The sequence below is a fragment of the Suricata suricatta genome, chromosome 13, assembly GCF_006229205.1.
Source record: "Suricata suricatta isolate VVHF042 chromosome 13, meerkat_22Aug2017_6uvM2_HiC, whole genome shotgun sequence".
Taxonomy (NCBI): domain Eukaryota; kingdom Metazoa; phylum Chordata; class Mammalia; order Carnivora; family Herpestidae; genus Suricata; species Suricata suricatta.
Genome location: NC_043712.1, coordinates 16799201 through 16818116, shown reverse-complemented (window position 1 = coordinate 16818116; position 18916 = coordinate 16799201). Strand labels below are relative to the sequence as shown.

At 42.5% G+C, this 18916-nt stretch overlaps 1 protein-coding gene across 2 annotated transcripts in view; it reads right to left on the bottom strand.

Annotated features, from left to right (window-relative positions):
* The window catches only part of ASTN2 (astrotactin 2), an 861939-nt gene that overhangs the window by 441117 nt on the left and 401906 nt on the right, over nucleotides 1-18916 (bottom strand). For both annotated transcript variants that reach the window (XM_029919897.1, XM_029919896.1), the window contains exons 8-10: nucleotides 9339-9423; nucleotides 8295-8369; nucleotides 7395-7532 (exon numbers count right to left, since the gene is read on the bottom strand). In XM_029919897.1, the coding sequence (XP_029775757.1) occupies nucleotides 7395-7532; nucleotides 8295-8369; nucleotides 9339-9423 (298 nt within the window). The remainder of the gene's footprint in view (nucleotides 1-7394; nucleotides 7533-8294; nucleotides 8370-9338; nucleotides 9424-18916) is intronic.

Sequence of the window (18916 nt, the reverse complement as noted above, 5' to 3'; positions counted from 1 at the left end):
AGGTCCTTTATCCATTTTGAGTTTATTTATGTGAATGTGTAAGAAAGTGGTCTAGTTTCATTCTTCTGCATGTTTCTGTCCAGTTCTCCCAGCACCACCTACTAAAGAGGCTGTCTTTTTTCCATTGGATACTCTTTCCTGCTTTGTCAAAGATTAATTGGCCATGGGGCGCCTGGGTGGCTCAGTTGGTTGAGTGTCCGACTTCGGCTCAGGTCAGATCTCACGTTTGTGGGTTTGAGCCCCACGTCAGGCTCTGTGCTGACAGCTAGCTCAGAGCCTGGAGCCTGCTTCAGATTCTGTGTCTCCCTCTCTCTCAGCCCCTGCCCACTCACGCTCTGTCTCTGTCTCAAAAATAAATAAAACATTAAAAAAAATTTAAAAAAAAGATTAATTGGCCATACACTTGTGGGTCCAGTTCTGGGCTCTCTACTAAAACTTCTAAAACACTACACTCATTGAACACCAATTACATGTCAAGGTGCTCTATGAGTTACTCTATACACATGATATAATTCTCACAACCAGCTGAGGGAACCACATCCATCTCCATCTACCAGGTTCAGAAAGGCAAAAGGGAGGAAGTAAAGTTTCTTGACCTAAAGAGTTCAGGTCACAAATTATGCATGAAGTTTCATGTCCAGGTGTGGAGGACTCCAAACCTACACTCTTTCCAACTGGTTCTTCTCTTTCTGATCTTTGTATTTCTAGAACCAGCACAGTGTCTGTCACATAGGGATGTACCTACAACACTTCTGTTGAGGGTGTCACCTTAAGATGCACAGCCCACAATACATTGTACCCAGAATACACTGCATCTACCTGGAGGTAGTGTCCAGGGGAAAAGCCAGATTCTGGTACCTGGAACATTCATACAGGAGCACCTGTTGGGGGTGCTCTCCTCAAGTGTCCTAGGGGATTCTGCTGATTCTGCTAGGCCACGTGGCCCACAGCCAAGGGGAGAGAGAAGAAGAAGAAAACAACATGCTTGTTCTGTTTCATCTCCTCTTCTCCCTGCACCCCTTGGCACCACTCACCAGACACAATGAACCACAGGCTCCCTCCTCAGACATGCCCCTTCCAGTCCCCAGCCTTGTCCCTGGAGAGAGCGTCTGTGGGGCTTTCTGTCTGGAATCCATCCACTGCCTGTCCTGATCTTCCTCAAGAGGACAATCCTACCTGCAATCTCGATCCACATGGTAAAGGTATCTGTACCCTCACTGGCTAAGAGGGTAGGTCCATGACCCAAGGTCTAGAAATTTGAGCATTTGGCCCCTTCAGACACTGATCTGGGATCCTGGCAAATGTCCCCAAACAGGACAAACAGGGGCATCACAGCCTAGAGATGAGAAGCATGGAGTCAGGAGTCAGATTCCCAGGACTCAAATCCTGGTTCTATAGCTTCCTGGCTGTGTCAGCTTGCAAACTGGATGACCTCTTCATGCCTTAGTTTCTTCAGGCATTAAACAGAGCTAATAATGGGTGAAGATTCAATGAGCTCTTTTCAGTAAAACACTTACATCATTGCTCTCTTATAAGGGTACTTGTTAAGGTACTTTGGGACCATCCAGATAATCTAGGATAATCATCTTCTCTTAAGGTGCTTAACCACATCTGCAAAGACCCTTTGTCCAAATAAGGTGACATTTACAGGTTCTAGGAATTGGGAATTGATATCATTGAGGGTCATTATCAGTCTCCCACAAATGGAGCTGGAAAATCTGCCTTCCTAAAACATTCCAGGTGTGCTGATGCTACTGGTCCAGGGAACCCACTATGAGAACCACTGACCTAGTGAGTTCCTGCTAACATCTCACAGTTTGGCTTGGAGGTCTCTCCTTACAGGTTTCCCCTTTCATTCTCAAGGGGAGTCCACTCACCTCCACCCTCATGTCCTTTCTCTGTCTTGCCCTTTCCTTCTATCCTCTTGCACTGTCACCAAGTATCAGAGCTTTTGGTTTGCACTTTTGTCTCAGCTCACGCACTGAGATCTCTATCTTAACATTTTTTATATTGCTAACACTTAGCCTGGCATATAGTGGGTGTTCAGTAAATTCTTAGGGCTCGGAACTGAAAGGCCAAAAGAACAAGGAAGCATTCCTAATTCTATTCTGAACAAATTTAATGTGAAAATGGTCACCAAGTGAGCCATGCTGACTTTCATTCTGATATCCCATTATTCTTTCAAAATTGTGCAGGAATTAACAGTCGTTCACCATTTCCTTTCCATTGACTGGAGATCACAGAAAAATCACGGAGGGGCTCCAAAAGCTGGGCTTTTGTGGATGATTATTATTCCAACTATAATAGCTATTCTTGTGTCTCTCTTCTAAGAAGAATCAGCTCTGGGTGAAACTGTGAAGGCCCAGTGTGTAGGAATAAGTGTTGTTTGCCACGCTTCTCTCTCCACAAGGATATTCTTTTTCATCTCTCAAGTCAGTGTCTTGTTCCATGTTCCTGGCTACCCTGAGCTCCCTGCAAGCAGAGGTGGGCCTTATTATCTCTGTATTCCTCAGGTACCCTGGCACAGTGCCTGGCACACAGGAGGGGCCCAGCTAAGGTTTTGAGAATTGAAAAGGCTCTCTGTGCAATTTAACGAGAGCTCACTCATCCACCTTTGTAGCTGACATCATTAGTGTCTGAAAATCTCATTCCTGGCTGCTTCCTGCTGGGACAGGCAGGAGCATGGCAGATGTCCCCAGGGAGAGTTCTCTTCTGTGGCCCTTCAACCTCTCAGACTTGAAAGTCTTCCCTCTTGCCTCAGATTCTACATAGCCAAAATCCATCCACAACTCAAGGTTAATTGCCAATGTTCTCTCCTGCAAATACTTTCTTAATTCCTTTGGTCAGGAATTGGTTCTTGCTTTTCCAACCCCCTAAGGAACTTCCTGCGTACAGCACATGTACCCTTCATTCCTTCTACACATATTTTGTGTACATGAAGCCATTAGTCGTGCCACACTGTGCCTGACTTTGTAAGTTCACTTAAGTCTTCCTTGAACCCCATGTCAAAAGAATTAACATGAGCTCTCAATACTAAGTCACTACCGATTTTAAGATGCATCACAGATAGGATGTAGCCTTTCAGCAAAAGGAGAAAGGAATTAAAAAGAGAAGAAGAACACAAATATGTTATACTATGCTACAGGAACAACAAACATCATAACTAATGCTTCTGGATAATTCCCCATGTGCCAACCTCGGTGCTTTCCAATGTATTCTGTCATGTGAATCTCAACACACCCCCTCCATGGTATAATCTTCTATCCACATTATCCACTGGGTGAAACACAGCTCCAGAAAAGCTCACGCAGTAAGCAAGTGGAGAGGTTGGATTTGAATTCAGCCAGCTCAGCTGGGCTCCACAGCCGAAAAAAAACTACCTTACATCATAAGCTGTATGCTTAGTCAAAACAAAGCATACATAGAGAAAAGTGTGTAAATAATTATCTGAAAAGCTTGGTGAATCTTTATAGGCAAATACACCCATATAATCACCACCCAGATCAAGAAATCGAACATTGTCAGCATCACATAAATCCTGTCATGCCTCCCACGAATCACTGCCCTCTCTTTCACCCAAATGTGATCTTTATCATTTCTTCTACCAGCACAGATTCATTTTTACTATTTTTGATCTTCACATAAACATGTCTTCTGTGTCTTCTATAATTCCATATTATATTTGTGAGATTCATTGAGGGTAATGTGTGTGGTTGGTTTTTTTGTTTGGTTAATATTCATCACTATAGTAGTATTCCATGGTATGACTATTTCATTATCAATTTTCTGTTTTGTCACTGATGGAATTTGTGGTCTTTTTCCACCCTTTTAGGCAGGGTGAACGAATAATGCTATTAGCATTCTTGAATTTGTTTTTTTTTTTCCTAATGTTTTATTTATTTTTGAGAGAGAAAGGGACAGTGTGAGCAAGGGAGGGTCATAGAGAAAGGGAAACACAGAATCTGAAGCAGGGTTCAGGCTCTTAGCTAGCTGTCAATAAAGAGCCCAACACAGGGCTCAAACCCACAAACTGTGAGATCATGACCTGAGCTGAAGCCGGACACTCAACCGACTGAGCCACCCAGGCGCCCCTAGCATTCTTGAATGTATTATTGGTGGTACATAGAAACATATTTCTGCTAAGTATATTATTGGAAGTGGAGTTGATAGATTACACCATATACCTCACTAGATTCTGCCCAACAGATTTACACACTGGCCATGCTAACTTACAGCCCCTCTACAAAGGTATCAGAATTCCAGTTATTCTAGGTACTCACAAAAATTTGTTATCATCAGTTGTTTTTAACTTAGCCACCCAACTGGGAAGAGCCCATATGTTTGACCACTAAGTTGCTTTGCCTTCCATAGTTTGAGATTCTGTACTTTCCAAATGACTTGTCCCAAACTCAAAAACAACAACAAAAAAATCAACAGGCAAAGCATCTTTTAGCTTTCCTTCCAATTCTGCTATAATGCTTATCTTTTTTCTTTCTGACTTGGCTTTTAAACAGCCTTTCCTCTAATCTCCTGGCTATGATTCTATGGCTTATTATTGGCTATCTATAATTATGATCTATTATTTATTAATTTCTAACATATCATCTGACTGGAACTTATTAATTCTTTAAATACCCATGATCACTTGCCTGGGCAATGTCCTGTCAAACAAGATTTATTAGTGCAGCTTGGAAAACTCAACCTACAAAGCACAGTTTCTTTTGAATGGTGATGATTGCCATCTTTTATCCACACTTGCAGGGAAACAAATGTGCCCTGGTGAGAGGTATGTTGAGAGTAAGACTTAAAAAACTGTCTGCTATTACTCCAAGACCAGACAAATGCATGAGTGTACCTCCAAGGAGGATAATCACTTAGTGCCCTAATCAAACCAAATATTCTTCAACTATTTGTGTAACTGTTCTTTAGGAGAAGCTCAGTGGTGTATGAGGGGAGAGTTGAGAAGAAGTGTCCATAGATGCAGAACACCATCCCCTCTCCCATCCTGAGCAGTTCTGTTCTGCCCCCAACTTGGTGAATACATGTGTGCCTCGTAAATAGGCACAGCCTTCATAGCAGGAGGTAAAAAAAGCATCTCCTTGTATTGGCTCATGACCCCTGAAGATGTCACCTTTTTTAACTTACTGCACTATCCCTTCCAAATTAATGTAACATTCTTTCTGAAATGTATGTTATTACTGATTCCTTCCCTTCCCTTCACTTCTTCATTTCCAATGATGTTTTAGAGTCCCTGTATGCAGGTATTCTGGGCCCTTATCTTGCTGGATTGCTACTTTAACGTAAATCAGGCTGGATCAGAAAAGGCAACTGAGTCATCCTGCAGATTATGGTCTTTCTCAACAGCCCTACATAGTATATAACTTTCCTAACTCTGCCTTTCCCATCACCACCAGATTCTAGTTGAACTCTACTATCATTGGAATTTAGCTCATCTAACTTTGGTATAATGTACCACTGGGAATGTATTAATATACTAGTGTTAACATATCTTGTGTTATTTAATCATTACAACAATTCTTGGGAGATGTAAAATAGATAAATCATGGGTTCTGGGGCTCAAGAGATCATGGGCTGAAGCTTGGCTGCAGCACTTACTGGTGAAGGCATCATTCTTATGCCTTAGATTTCTTTTAATCTGGAAATTCAAATAAAAATAGCATCACCTTATGGGGTTTTTGTTAGAATATAATGAGATGATGTTAGCAAAGTGTTTGGTATGTAGTGGATAATCAATAGCTATGAATTATTATTATTGAGACACTCTGTGAAGAAGGCACAGTTACTATCTTGATTTTGCTAAGAAAATGGAAAGTTAGCAAATTGAATTTGGCCCGGATCACACACTTCATACACGGTAGACATGGGCTTCTAACCCAGACCTGTTCAAATCCAGAGTGAGTGTTACCCTCATGACACCAGTACCTTTACTGAAATTACAAATTCAATGTCAACATTACAGAACTTGGAGGAAAGCTAGGGGAGAACTTCTTTCAGCTAATTTCACTCAAGATGACTGGGTCTCCTTGAGCAAAGTTCCTTAATCAGATGGTCTTTGCTCTACCTTTAAAATATGTAAGGCAGAGAAACCTTAGCACATGCTTTACTGAAGTCTCATTGGCTTCAAGTCTCTAAGAATAGAAATAACAGCAATCTGCTATGAATTTGTGTGTGTGTAAAACTATCTTAGGTCTTAATAATTACCACTTTGTTTCCTAAGTGCTACCCATTAATAATATACTCTTTTTCAAACTCCCTTTTGAGAACTATGATCCTGAAAAAAATCATGTTAGGTTCATTTCTCCATGAAAAATTGACAAGGTGAGAATAAACAAATTGCAAAGCAGAGACCAACCCAAACCCAACCCAAAGAGTTGGATTTGGGAGCTTCTGATCAAGATGCCATAGACATACTGATGACATCTGGATTCAGAATGGCCCAGAGCCAGCTATGCAGTGGTAGAATCACAATCACAAAGAGGAGTGGGGTAAGGCATGATTCTGAGTTCCAATTTAAGAGTGACCAAGCTGTGTAGGAGCCAGTTTCAAAAGCTGGATCAGAGTCCATTTTTGGTAACATTAAAATTTCTGGAATGCTTCAGCTAATCAAATTGGAAGGCAAGAACACAAAAACAAAAACAAAAACTTCTGCTAGAAAGCTCTACAATAGTGACAGGATCAGATCTAAGGCCACTGGTTTAATTAAATCAATAAACATCTAGTAGTTGTCCAATATATACTGGGAGCTGGGGATTAGAAAGCTAAATAACTTATTTTCTTTGACCTTGAGAGATTCACCACATAAGGGATAAAATGATATGTAAGCAACTAATTATAACACAGTAGAACAGTCTATAATGAAGTTAACTACAAGGTGCAACCCATGTAAGGAAAGATGTAGTCTCCATCCTTTCCTGAATGAAGAACAAATAAATTTGACCTGTGCATCAAGGACCTATGGATTAGTCTAAAGTCTGTTCCCAGTGCCAGAATCACAAAAGAAGAATCTCATTCTCTACTCTTTCACTTTCATGATTCTCTAATATACTATTAAGTAAAGTTATTTTAGAAGATATAATCATTAGTAATCCCAAGGTGAGCCAGATAATGTGTTGGCTTCCCTCATATTTTATATAAACCCAGAAGGAGTGTAATACTGTTGAAATATAAGGCACTGAGGCCCACTAATGGGGGACACTTCCAGAAGTATAAAGCATGACATATTGGACAATGTTCTTCACATCATCTACTAGGCAGGTGCTGACTTCAACACCATGAAACCAGTTCTTCAAAGAAGTTTCTGTGATCCTGACACAGAGAGGCTTCTAGTGTGCCAAAGAGGCCTTGGTCCAGGACAGTGGAGAGGACTTCCCTACCTGACATCTGCAGGGTCTTCTGTGACAAGCACATCGGTCTTGCAGCTGGCCAGAGGGTTGATGGACAGCTCCACGGGCGGAACCACAAAGCTTTTGCTGACAGGAAGCCAGAGTCCTTGGCCCAAGCTGAAAGTAGACCTGCAATGTAAGAGTTTCCATTGGGGAACTCCCTGGGAAGCAGAGAGAAAATAGAAAATAGGGGTCCCTCCTTCCACCCCCACTGGGACTATTTCTTATTTCCCACTCAACTGAGTCCCTTACACTCTCTAATGCAAGATTTTGGCCCACTTTGCCCCGACTTGTATGGCCATTACTTAAATGTATTAATCACTTAGCCCAGGCATTGACTTGTATGGCTAATTTTCTTGTCCTGACTCCCAGTAAACAGTGGGCTCTGTGTGGACAGGGACTATTTCGGCTCTGCTTTCCCAAGCAGTCCTGAGCCAGCAGGAGTTCCATAAGTGGCTGCTGAAACAGCAGGGGCAGTCTGCGCAAAGGCGAAGCGCATGGACTCTGAATCAGTTGGAACATAAATCTGAATCCCAGTTCTGCCACTTCATTTGCTATATGTCTTCCTCAGCTGAAGTAGTGAAGTTTCACACAAGATTTCATGGAGGTGGCAAGAAGAGGTCCTATGGCTATAGAATATTTTTAAAGCACTGGACTAGATAATCAGGGCTGTCTCTTCCAGGTCAAATATCTGAGTCCATAAATCTAGATGCCAGACAAATGGGGGTTAGATTCTCATTGACACCTGGGCCATGATGGTACATTCATGCCAATAAGAGTTCCTCTGTGCTCTGTGCAGCCTGAATGAAGTTCCCAGGCTCCCTCGACTAAGGATGCATGACTATGCCTCCAATTCCCATCATCATGCCCCAAACAAGATTGTCAACTCACCTGAGAATCTTTTCAGGGGCTTGTTCTCCTGTTACTAGGTCATAGCCCCTCTCAAGTGTAGTGTAAGGCCAAGGTCTGTGGAAAGAACAGAAGGAGGGGGAATAAAAGATGATATTAGCCAGAAGCAGGTAGGATTCGTATGTGGACACTGCTTAAAAGTAGCTTTATGGACAACCAAATTCATAGAACAAGCACAGTTGATCCTTAAACAATACCAGGGTTCAGGGTACTAACACCCCTGCCCTAAACTTGGTGTATAACTTTTGATTCCCCCAAACCCTAACTACTAATAGCCCTATGGTTTTATTTTGTCATTGTTGTTGTTGTTGCTTAACATGGGCTCCATGCTCAATGTGGGGCTTGACTCATAAGTCCGAGATCAAGAGTAACACGCTCTTCTGACTACCCGAGCAGGTACACCAATAGTAGCCTATTGTTGACTGGAAGCTTTACTGATATCATAATCAGTTGATTAACACATATTTTATAAGTTATATGTATTAAATGCTTTATTCTTACAATAAGTAGGCTACAGAAAAGAAAATATCTTTAAGAAAGTCATGAAGAAAATGCATTTACCGTACTATACTGTATTTGTTGGAAAAAAAAAATCCACACGTAAGTGGACCCATGCAGTTAAATCCAAATTCAAACTCATGTACTAGGTAACACCATGTATAAGAGAAATATAAGAGAATATCTCCATTTCACAGAAGGACTCAGCACTTTACCATTTGTCCATTTTGGAGTTTGTGGACAAAAACCCAATTCTCTATCAGTACAGTTAAGGAAGTGTTCATTGATTACTTACAGTTTGGGAGGGTGAGTTAAATTTGAGCCTTTGTTAGCTAGAAGATTCATCAATCATGTACCTTTAATACTAAAATGTGAATTCAGTGGGAAATGGGATTCATTGCCCATCACGTTTTATAAGAACACAGCTGTTACAGAGTCCTCTTCGTGGAGCAGTTTGGGCCCTGTAGTACCAGAGCAGAGGAGCAGGGGACGGCTGTCCCTGCCCTGATGTCCCTCCTGACCACTCACCCTTCACTTTGTCCCCAGTCACTGCGCACACACAGGTGTCTGTGAACCGGGTCAGGGGCATAGCCTTCATGGCAGCTGCACTCTCCTGTAAGCAAAAAGAGAAGGGAGTCTTGTGAAATACAATCTTCTCCAAATAGTCTTCTCACCTGGTTTCCTAGTTTTCTTAGCAAATAAAGTGGGGTGCCTCGTTTTAGAAAAGACCCAGGGAAAGAACGTGTTCTGTTCTACCTGCCACTGTAGGTAATAAAGAGTTTTTTCACTGGTTCATCTGCTCGCTTATTCATTGAGTAACTTCTGACCATACTCCCTGCGAGGTTCTTGGCCCCACACTGAGGATGCAGAGATTAGACACTGAAGGGGCTCATGGCTTAATGAGGGAAACAGGAAATGACCTGGTGGCTACAAATGGAGGTTCCATTTTCAAATATTTAAATTATGATAAAGTACATATGCATGAAAAGTATAATCAGAAATTCAAACTCTTCTCTCCACTTGAATGAGCAATTCATATTCACCCATAAACCCCAAATAAAATGTCACCTCACCCATAATATCTTTGATTTTCCCTTCTGGACAAGTTGTTTTCATCCATCACTTCGAGATCTTATTTTGTTTTGTTGTTATTGTTGTCTTAGTTGGTGTGCCTCTTCCCCACCCATCATTCCATTCTTGTTCCCTTCCTCTTCACCCATCCATCCATTCATCCACCCATCTATCTATCCATGTATCAATACATCATTTTTATGGCCATATCTTATGCCATGTTGCATGAATGCTTGCTAGCATTCCACACTGCCTTAAGCATCTTCTCCTACTGGCCAAGCTCACTTGGGGTTTCCTTGCATACTTTTGGAGTTCAGAATCCTAGAAGATGTTCTAAAGCTCTCTGTCCTATCCTCTTCAGTTATCAGTCCTGATCCACTGTACACTCTTTAAAGTTGGGTTGAATAAAGTTCAATTTGTTCTTGGTTTTTCCTAAGGTGTATTTGTAGAATGTCCACAGATGCCTTACCAAACACAGATTCTGTATTTAAAAAAAAGAATGGGAAAGAATAGACAATTTGTAAAGCCAGTGGTGTGTGACTCTTCATGAAAGTGATACCTAAAGGGCTTTCCCCAAATCTACTTCACCTTGGGAAGCTTGCTGGTGAAACAGGTCACATGATTAGTGTCCTATGGCCCACATCTTGGGAAATGCTGATGGAAACTATTCTGCTGTAGCCCACTGCCTAGAACAGAGTAATCCTCAATACTGTGAGTTGAATGAATAATTTGTTATTCTGACACCTGAGTGGCTCAGCAGTTGAGCATCCAACCTCAGCTCAGGTCATGACCTTACAGTTCTTGAATTCAAGTCCCACATTGGGCTCGCTGCTGTCAGTGCAGAGCCTGCTTTGGATCCTCTGTCCTCCTCTCTCTCTGACCTTTCCTTGCTTGTGTGCTCTCTCTCTCTCAATAATAAATAAATCATTAAAAAAATAATTAACTGTCTGTTATGGCTCATACATTTCTAGACCATTGGTGTCAGATTGTTTTCTTTTTCATCTTCAGGTGATCATACTCACACACATATGTGTGTGCATGCATGCACACATACACACATACACGCACACACACTTGCACACAGATGAACCTGCAACTCTTCAATCCTAGAGTGATTCTTTTTTTAAAATATTTTTTTAATGTTTATTTATTTTTGAGAGAGAGACACACACAGTGTGAGTGGGGGATGGTCAAAGAGAGAGGGAGATACAGAATCCCAAACAGGCTTCAGGCTCCAAGCTGTCAGCACAGAGCCCGACGCGGGGCTCAAATCCAGGAACTGCGAGAACATGACCTGAGCTGAAGTCGGCTGCCTAACCGACTGAACCAGCCAGGTGCCCCAACCCTACAGTGAGTCTGACTGGCCTGACCTGAGAGGGTTTGGAACCATGGTTCACAGAAATGTGTGATTCAATGGGAGAGATTAGGAAACTTGCAACTTTTAGATTTGAATTTCCCTTAAACATTTGTCTTTTTAAATCTCATTCATAGTAGAAAATAAAAGCTAAGTGCTCAGATGTTGAGTGTAATAGAATTCAGGACACTGGAGAGCACTGTCATATTAAGTCCAGTTGCTAGGTAAACACATCTTATGCAAACCTCATTTAACAACAACCGCCACCACCAAACCCACACAAACACCTTCTCCTGTCAGCTGTTTCATTGAGGAGGAAACTGGAGCCTGGGAGCCATAGTGCTAGCAAGCCCATGTTTTTTACGACTGCAGATCTTGTGAATCAAGATTTTTTTCAACCTGTGCTACCAAAACAAAACACAGCAGGGAATATATGCAGAGTAACAGGTTCTACATCTATCACCCATAACTCCTTATTTCCAAATGTTTGTATTCATCAAACAACCTCCTTGTTTTCACGGATTCACCAAAAATGTTATGCATTTAACCTTATACAAAGCATTCTGAGTGTTAAAAAAAAACCTCCCTAATTTGTTTTATATATTATAACGCTGCTTAATCTTTGTACCCCGGGTGTTTGCAAGTATTTGACAAACAGCCTGAGCTTGATAAATGTTGGTTGAACCAAAATGGTAGCGAGCAGAATAAGAAGTGATGGATGGGTAAGAGGTAGTATTAATAACATTCAGAATAAGATTGCCAAAAGGCAGAAAAGAGAGCGAGAACGAGAATGAGAGAGAGCGAGAGATCTACCTTTCCCCTTCTCTGGATACCTGGCAAATAGGAGGGGGCTTGCTCCCAGGCAGGAACATTTTCTGTAACTCTCTTCTCCAACAGCAAATTCAAGTGCTCCAACAAATGTGTGTGCTGTAGGTGTGTGCAAGCTAATAAGCTGATTGTTGCTGGAGGTAAGGAAAATGGAAGAAGAGGGCTGAGATCCTTAAGATTTCAGTGAGAATAATTTACCAAAAAGGGGAGGGGGAGGAGTCACTAATGATGTGTTAAAATGCTACAGCCCCATCATGAAATATTCACAACTTCAAATACGCCTAATATTAAATATTAAAAGTCCTGGCATTTGTCCTCGAGACTCCCAGGGCTGATTTATGATCTGCCACAACCACAGACCTCATGATTCATAATGGGAGAGGTAAATGGTTACTTCTGGTGGGGGGACAGGAAGTCAGGCTGGGGTGGACAAGAAGGGCTGAGAAAGGAGGGCCTTTCTTTTTTAGGGAAAGAGTACCACTCAGGTCCCTGTTTCTCCAATCTGTGACTCTGCAGGAAAGGGCACAGGTATGGTCCTCCTTTCCGTTTTCTTGGGAATATTAGTGAGAATGAGAGATCTATACAGAGGAAGGTTACTGCTATATTTTGTGTTTCTTTATTGCATGCTTACAAGGCAAGTTTCCCCATTCTCAGAATAGATCATTAATTACTGATGCTCATTATAAAACAAAGATGTATTTTGCAAATGAGGGGCATCCTCTCTGAAGGCCCTGAAAATGTTACCTGGAGGGGATCTTTGGTGGCTCAGATGGTTAGGCATCTGATTTAAGCTCAGGTCATAATCTCAGTTTGTGAGTTTGAGCCTCACATTGGGCTCTCTGCTGTCAGCACAGAACCTGCTTCAGATTTTCTGTCCTTCTCTCTCTGCCCCTCCCCCACCCATTCTCTAAACCCACAAACTAACTTAAAAAAAGAAGGTTACTTAGAGAATAGGAAGTGAGGCAGTGGGGGTGGGGAGGGAGACAATGGCTGGAGGCAAACACACCTGGGTTTTAATTCTCACATTCTCTCTTTCTAGATGTGTGGTCTTGGGGAAGTCACTTCACCTCATTGGGTCTCAGTTTTCTCATTAATAGAATGGAAGTGACAGTAAGGTCAACTCCACAGAGCTGACCATAAGAATAAATTGAAGTAGTGGAGGGTAAGGCTCATGGCTCAGGCAGACAGACAATCCTCAAGAAATTTCTTCCTCTTTCCCTTCCATTCCAAACCAGCACTCAGTTCTGATAAATGCTGGCACATAACTTTAGGGACACTGGATAAGTAATAGCCTTCTTACTGGACCTTACCTTCCCCATCTGCAAAATGGAAAGCTGGAGTAGATGTTCATCTATTCTGAGTGCCAGTGAGAGTCATTTATTTACACAGCTTTTCTGAATCTCAAAATCTATTTTCCTGACATTGTTTCAGCCTCAGCTTGATCACTCTTAGCAATTGGGCTGGGTGTCTCCAGTAAGATTTCCATCAATGCCCTGGCTATGGACTTTATTGACTCCAATTTCCTATTTTGCTGGCTCAGCCAACTCTCCACTATTTGCAACCAAGCATTTCCTTCAAGAATTCCAAGCTTGCACAATGCATGTGAGCTTCTGATAGCCAGACCTAAGGATTAACCCCTTCCTTGGAATGAGTCCTTTCCACAATTTCCTTGGGTGAGTCCTTTCAGCAACCCTGCCTCCGCATACCCAGAGCAGCAGGGCTGTCAGAATGGCTCTCCAGGGATACAGGTTTACGTGATCTATGATCACCCATGCTCCCTTATTCTGATCACTACCAAAGCTCCTTGAATGAGGAGGCTGCAATCATCTTGCTTAGTGTTGCATCTGGAACCCGCTGCACTACCTGGTACGTAAATAAACAAGGGGGGCACATTTCACTACAGTAACACAGATGCCAACGGGATAAACCATTTCTCTTAAATTTGACTGTTTTCCCCCTAAACTGAAAACTTTTTGACTTAGAGAAATCTTTCTGTAACCATATTCATATCCTAGCAATTAGTATCATGCTTGTGGAAGAGTAGGCAGCTCATCTGCTGAATGAATGAATGAATGAATGAATTTAGAAATATATTGTAGTTTTCATGAATTCAGGCTGAATTCATTTAGAATAATGATGGCCGCTGAAAGCTAGAAGAAAGTTTCTTATATGCAGGACAGGTATTTGCCAAGGAAATGGAAAATATAAACATGAGTGTTGATGAAATGTTGAAAATAGAATTCTATTTCACATCAGAGCAGAAACAGCTCTTAAAGATCAGCTAGGTCACAGGTTCTCTGCTTCATGTTTCTCAAGGAACAAATGCAAGCTCAGAGAGTGAAGACATGTGGCCAAATCAAGACATGTGGACGAGTTTTGGGGCCAGTCAGAATTGGAACCCAGGACTCCTAGCCACTAATGTAGCATCCTTCCTGCTGCATCCACGATCTACATGCTTCAATACACCTGGCAATATTTGCCAGGATATTTTTTCCTTTTTATTTCTGTGCCATCTCTGAATTGCCTATAATGAGATTCTATTACATTTACAAAAAGGGATTTAAATATACTTTTTAAGTGTTTATTACTTATTTTGAGAGAGAGAGAGAGAAAGAGAGAGAGAATGAATCCCAAGAAGGCCCCATACTGTTGGTGCAGAGCCCATCTCAAGGCTCAAACTCATGACCCATGAGATCATAACCCATGACATCATGACCTGAGCTAAAATCAAGAGTCAGATGTGTGGCTGACTAAGCCACCCAGGCACCCTGGAGTTATTTTTTTAAAATATAATTAATCTAAGATAATCTTAAAAGATTTAAAACATATATTTATATGTGAATGATAATGCAGACCTTTAAAAAGTTTAATCTCTTCATTAAAGTGGTTCCCATTAAGGAATTCAGTTACTTGGATTTTCCTCACACTAGTTACTGAAACTCTGTATTATCAGCTACATATGAGTTGCACTGGTATTAACATACTTACTCTTCCTGTTTCCTAAGTCTCATTTATTCAGGTCTCATTTTATGTTACCTACATTCTTACTCTATAAACACTTGGGTAAAAACACCAGAATTCCTCAATTGTGAGCAATCTTGAGTTTATCTTGGCTCTTCAAAACTACCACCAATGGACACTGCCTTCATGTTAATCATATAAGACCACTATGCCGGTAAAGTAGTTCAGAGCATGGGCCCTGGAATCATCTTGTTTTGGATTCAAATCCTGGATCTGCCACTTAGAATTTGCATGACCTTGCTCACATGGCTTCACCTCTCTGCATCTGTTTCCTAATCCATAACGACACTGCTATCACCTGCTGGAAAGGTCAGTGGAGTATCTTCAAAGTCTGCAGTACAATCTTTGGCGCACCTCATGCTGAAAACATTGTGGATGTTTGAGTCTTTGTAATTCTTGTTCCAGGATAGGAAGGTGCCAATTTAACATCTTGTTTTGGTTGAAAGAAAAAGTGCTATCTAGATGAAGGATGGTCCCAAGTTCAAGGTATGCCCTTTGCAAAGCCAAGACGATCTAGATCTATTTCTTGATCTGTAAATTTGAGGCTGTTTGAATGAAAGCAGTTTGGATGAAATAATCTCCAAAGCTGGTTACAGTATTTTCAGAACCAGCAACACCTGTTGCCTTTGATTTTGCTCCTCCTACTGAAGGACACACAGGCATGGACAAGGGTAGCAGCCAGATGGTGCTGCCCCCTCTTTCCTCCACAGCTCAGCAAAGCTCATCACCTGCGCGTGACAGGGAGATGAGTGCAAAGCCTTCTTCCCAAGCCTGCCTGCTGTCCAGCTCCCCCCACCCCCGCCCTTGTCAAACTCTTACGATTCCATTTTCACTTGCTTCCAACTCAGCCATCACTTATCATCACAGGCCAGGGACGCTGGCTGCTGTTCACTTTCCTATTTATTCTTCTTGTCATTGTGGCTTAGAAAGACATCTCCCTGGGTCCCCAAAGCAGTAAGGATGCATGGCATCCTTTCTTGTTCTGACTCCAAGAAGGGGCCACCTTGGGCCTCTTCACTTCTATCCCTGTGTCTCTGGAGCCCAGCTCAGGGCCAGGCATGTGGTGAGAGAGGCTTGGGCTGAGCACAGCATTAATGGGGGGGGGGGTTGCTTCACAGTAGGAGTGGTGGAAGACACTTGCTACATGTCACTGCATATCATCTCACAGGTCACACCCTTGACTAGTGGGAGGAAGGTAATAGTGTCCTCATTGTAAAATAAGGAAACAAAAGTTTGGACTCAACTAGTCATTGGCCCGAGGTCACGGAATCAGGTCTTCAAAACTCATGCTCTTTCACACAATCACAAATATCATAACAATAAACATGACCACCAGGATAAGAGAAAGGACAGCTGCCTCGAATGTGACAATTATCAGTTGCCAGACAACAAGCATTAGGAAGAAGAGGAATCTCTAATTCATCCACAGTGAAATTAGCATCCTGCTGATTTCTAAAATCCTGCTATAAGTCAAGATTAAAAATCACTCTTCCAGATATCCTGTGTAAATGTAAATATTTTATGTGTGGATTGCACTAAATCCATAATGTCTATGTAATGAAGGCTACTTGGGTTGATTTCCTACCAGCAGGGATAATCCACAGGGGAGGCATCATACCTTCTAACTAAGTATCTACTATGGGCTGACCTTACCGAATTACCTTTGGCATCCTTATTGGCAGAACGATGTTACTGGTTCCACCTTAAATACTATGAGGTTGAGGGCTATAGAGGGTAAGTAAACTGCCCAGCATTGTTGAACATCCAAGCCCAGTCTGACTCCTTGCCAAGCTATGTGATAGCTCTCTGAGGATGTGCTTGGAGAGAGTGCGGAAAAAGCATGGGAACAGGAGATTGGGGGGAAGGAAAATGTAGCCTGTGCCAGACTGTATCACTGGTGTCCAGTCTTCATTTCGCATAGTAGTATACATTCACGTCCTTGCCATGGCTGACTGTCGGAACAGAGAGTTCTTCCCTAGCCTTTGTCTTTGGGCTTAGTATGTTACTTGCCTTTTGGTCAATGGAATGGTGGCAAACATGATGTGAACACAGGCTTGAAATGTGCTGGGTGGCTGGGCTTGCTCTCTTGCATTACTGTCTCTTGCCATGAGAACACCATGCTCTAGGGATACCTAGGGGGTTCAGTTGATTAAGCATCTGACTTCAGCTCAGGTGATGATCTCACAGTTTATGAGTTTGAGACCCACATCGGGCTCTGTGCTGACAGCCCAGAGCCTGGAGCCTGCTTCTGATTTTATGTCTCTCTCTCTCTCTCTCTCTCTCTGCCCCTCCCTTGCTCATGCTCTATTTCTCTTTGTCTCTCAAAAATAATAAACGTTGAAAAACAATTTTTAAAAAGCCATGCTCTAAGTAGTGGCTGGTGCAAGAATGAGGGGCATGTGGAACAGAGCAGAGACAACAGTGCAGCTGGTCCTGGCTAGATTGGTCCCCCCAGATGTGAAACAAAGGGAGGAAATGCTTACAGTTGTTGACAATAAAACATTGTGGCTGTTTGTCATTCAGCATTACTATAGCAGAAGTGGATGCACCTCCAACCTGAATTCACCCCCCTTCTATAAATAATGGTCCCGCTTTCTTCCCAAACCAGAAACCTTAGAAAAATCTCTGACTTGGCTCTATTTTTTCACCCTCAACATCTACATAGCACCTGAATCCCAAAGAAGCAACCTCTTTATTGTCACTCAGACCCATCTATTCCCAGCTTGCCTACTGTCACTGCCCTGGGGCAGGCTGTGCACATTGCCTATGTGTACTGTTGATAAAGTCTCATCACTGCTGATACGCGTTCAGTGTTCCACCATCAATCTGAGTGAAGGCCAGTTATCTTTTCAAAGAGCAGCTAAATCTGTGGCTCATCCCCTATGGTGTTGGTGACTTCCAGTAGCTTTGAGGACAGAGTTCACATATCCCAGTCTAGCATCCAAAGCCCTTCATGACTGTCCCCAGCCAAGTATCCCAGCCTTATTATGAAGTGCTCTCCCTCGTACCTTTCCTGCCCTCATGTCCTGTTAGGTTTGCTGATGATAACGGGGCCATCCCAGACCCACCTGCAGACCAGGGTCTGCTTCTTCCAGCAGGTCTGCCCTGAACCCACTCCTTGAGAAGAACAGAGGCTGAGAATTGGAGAGAGACCTGTTCAACAGCAGAGATACCACGGAGGGAGAGGGGAACAGGGGGTGAAGAGAAAATTAAGTGTCCAAATGATTATTTAGCAAAGGAATGAAATCATTTGGACAGTTTTTAATGTAAGCAGCACCAGCAGGGAATATATTTTACATGCCGACCTCTCTGCAACCTTGCGCAAATCATTCTGTTTTTGTAGACCACAGTTCTCCCATCTGTAAAGTGAGTGGCTAATACATGGGGATCCCCAAACGCCCTTCCAAACCTTGTTCACATCCCAGTCCTTGATTCTTCTTATAACACACTCTGGTCTTGTCTCTTGCAGCAGGCATTGTGGGGAGGGTTGGGAGGTGGAGAACAGAGGTTTGGGAAGCAGAAAAGCATAGCTGGAGTGAAATAGCAAGAGAAGAGGATTTGGATCTTTATAAAGTGAGAGACCCTTCTCTAGAGGTCTGCTCAGCCAACTGTGCTGTGTGGCCTAGGGCAGGTCCCCTTCCTCCCTGGGACTCAGTCCTTCTATTTACCCTGTGAAGGATGGTCCAGATGACATGCATTTGAGACATATTTGGATGCCTGCATTAAACCTGCCAGCCCCTCATTGCCATTCATCATCACACCTCTGAGCACAGGAAGAAAAAAGAGAGGCCAAGGGGTTGGCGATCAGGCCTGATAGAGATCAGAGTCCCTC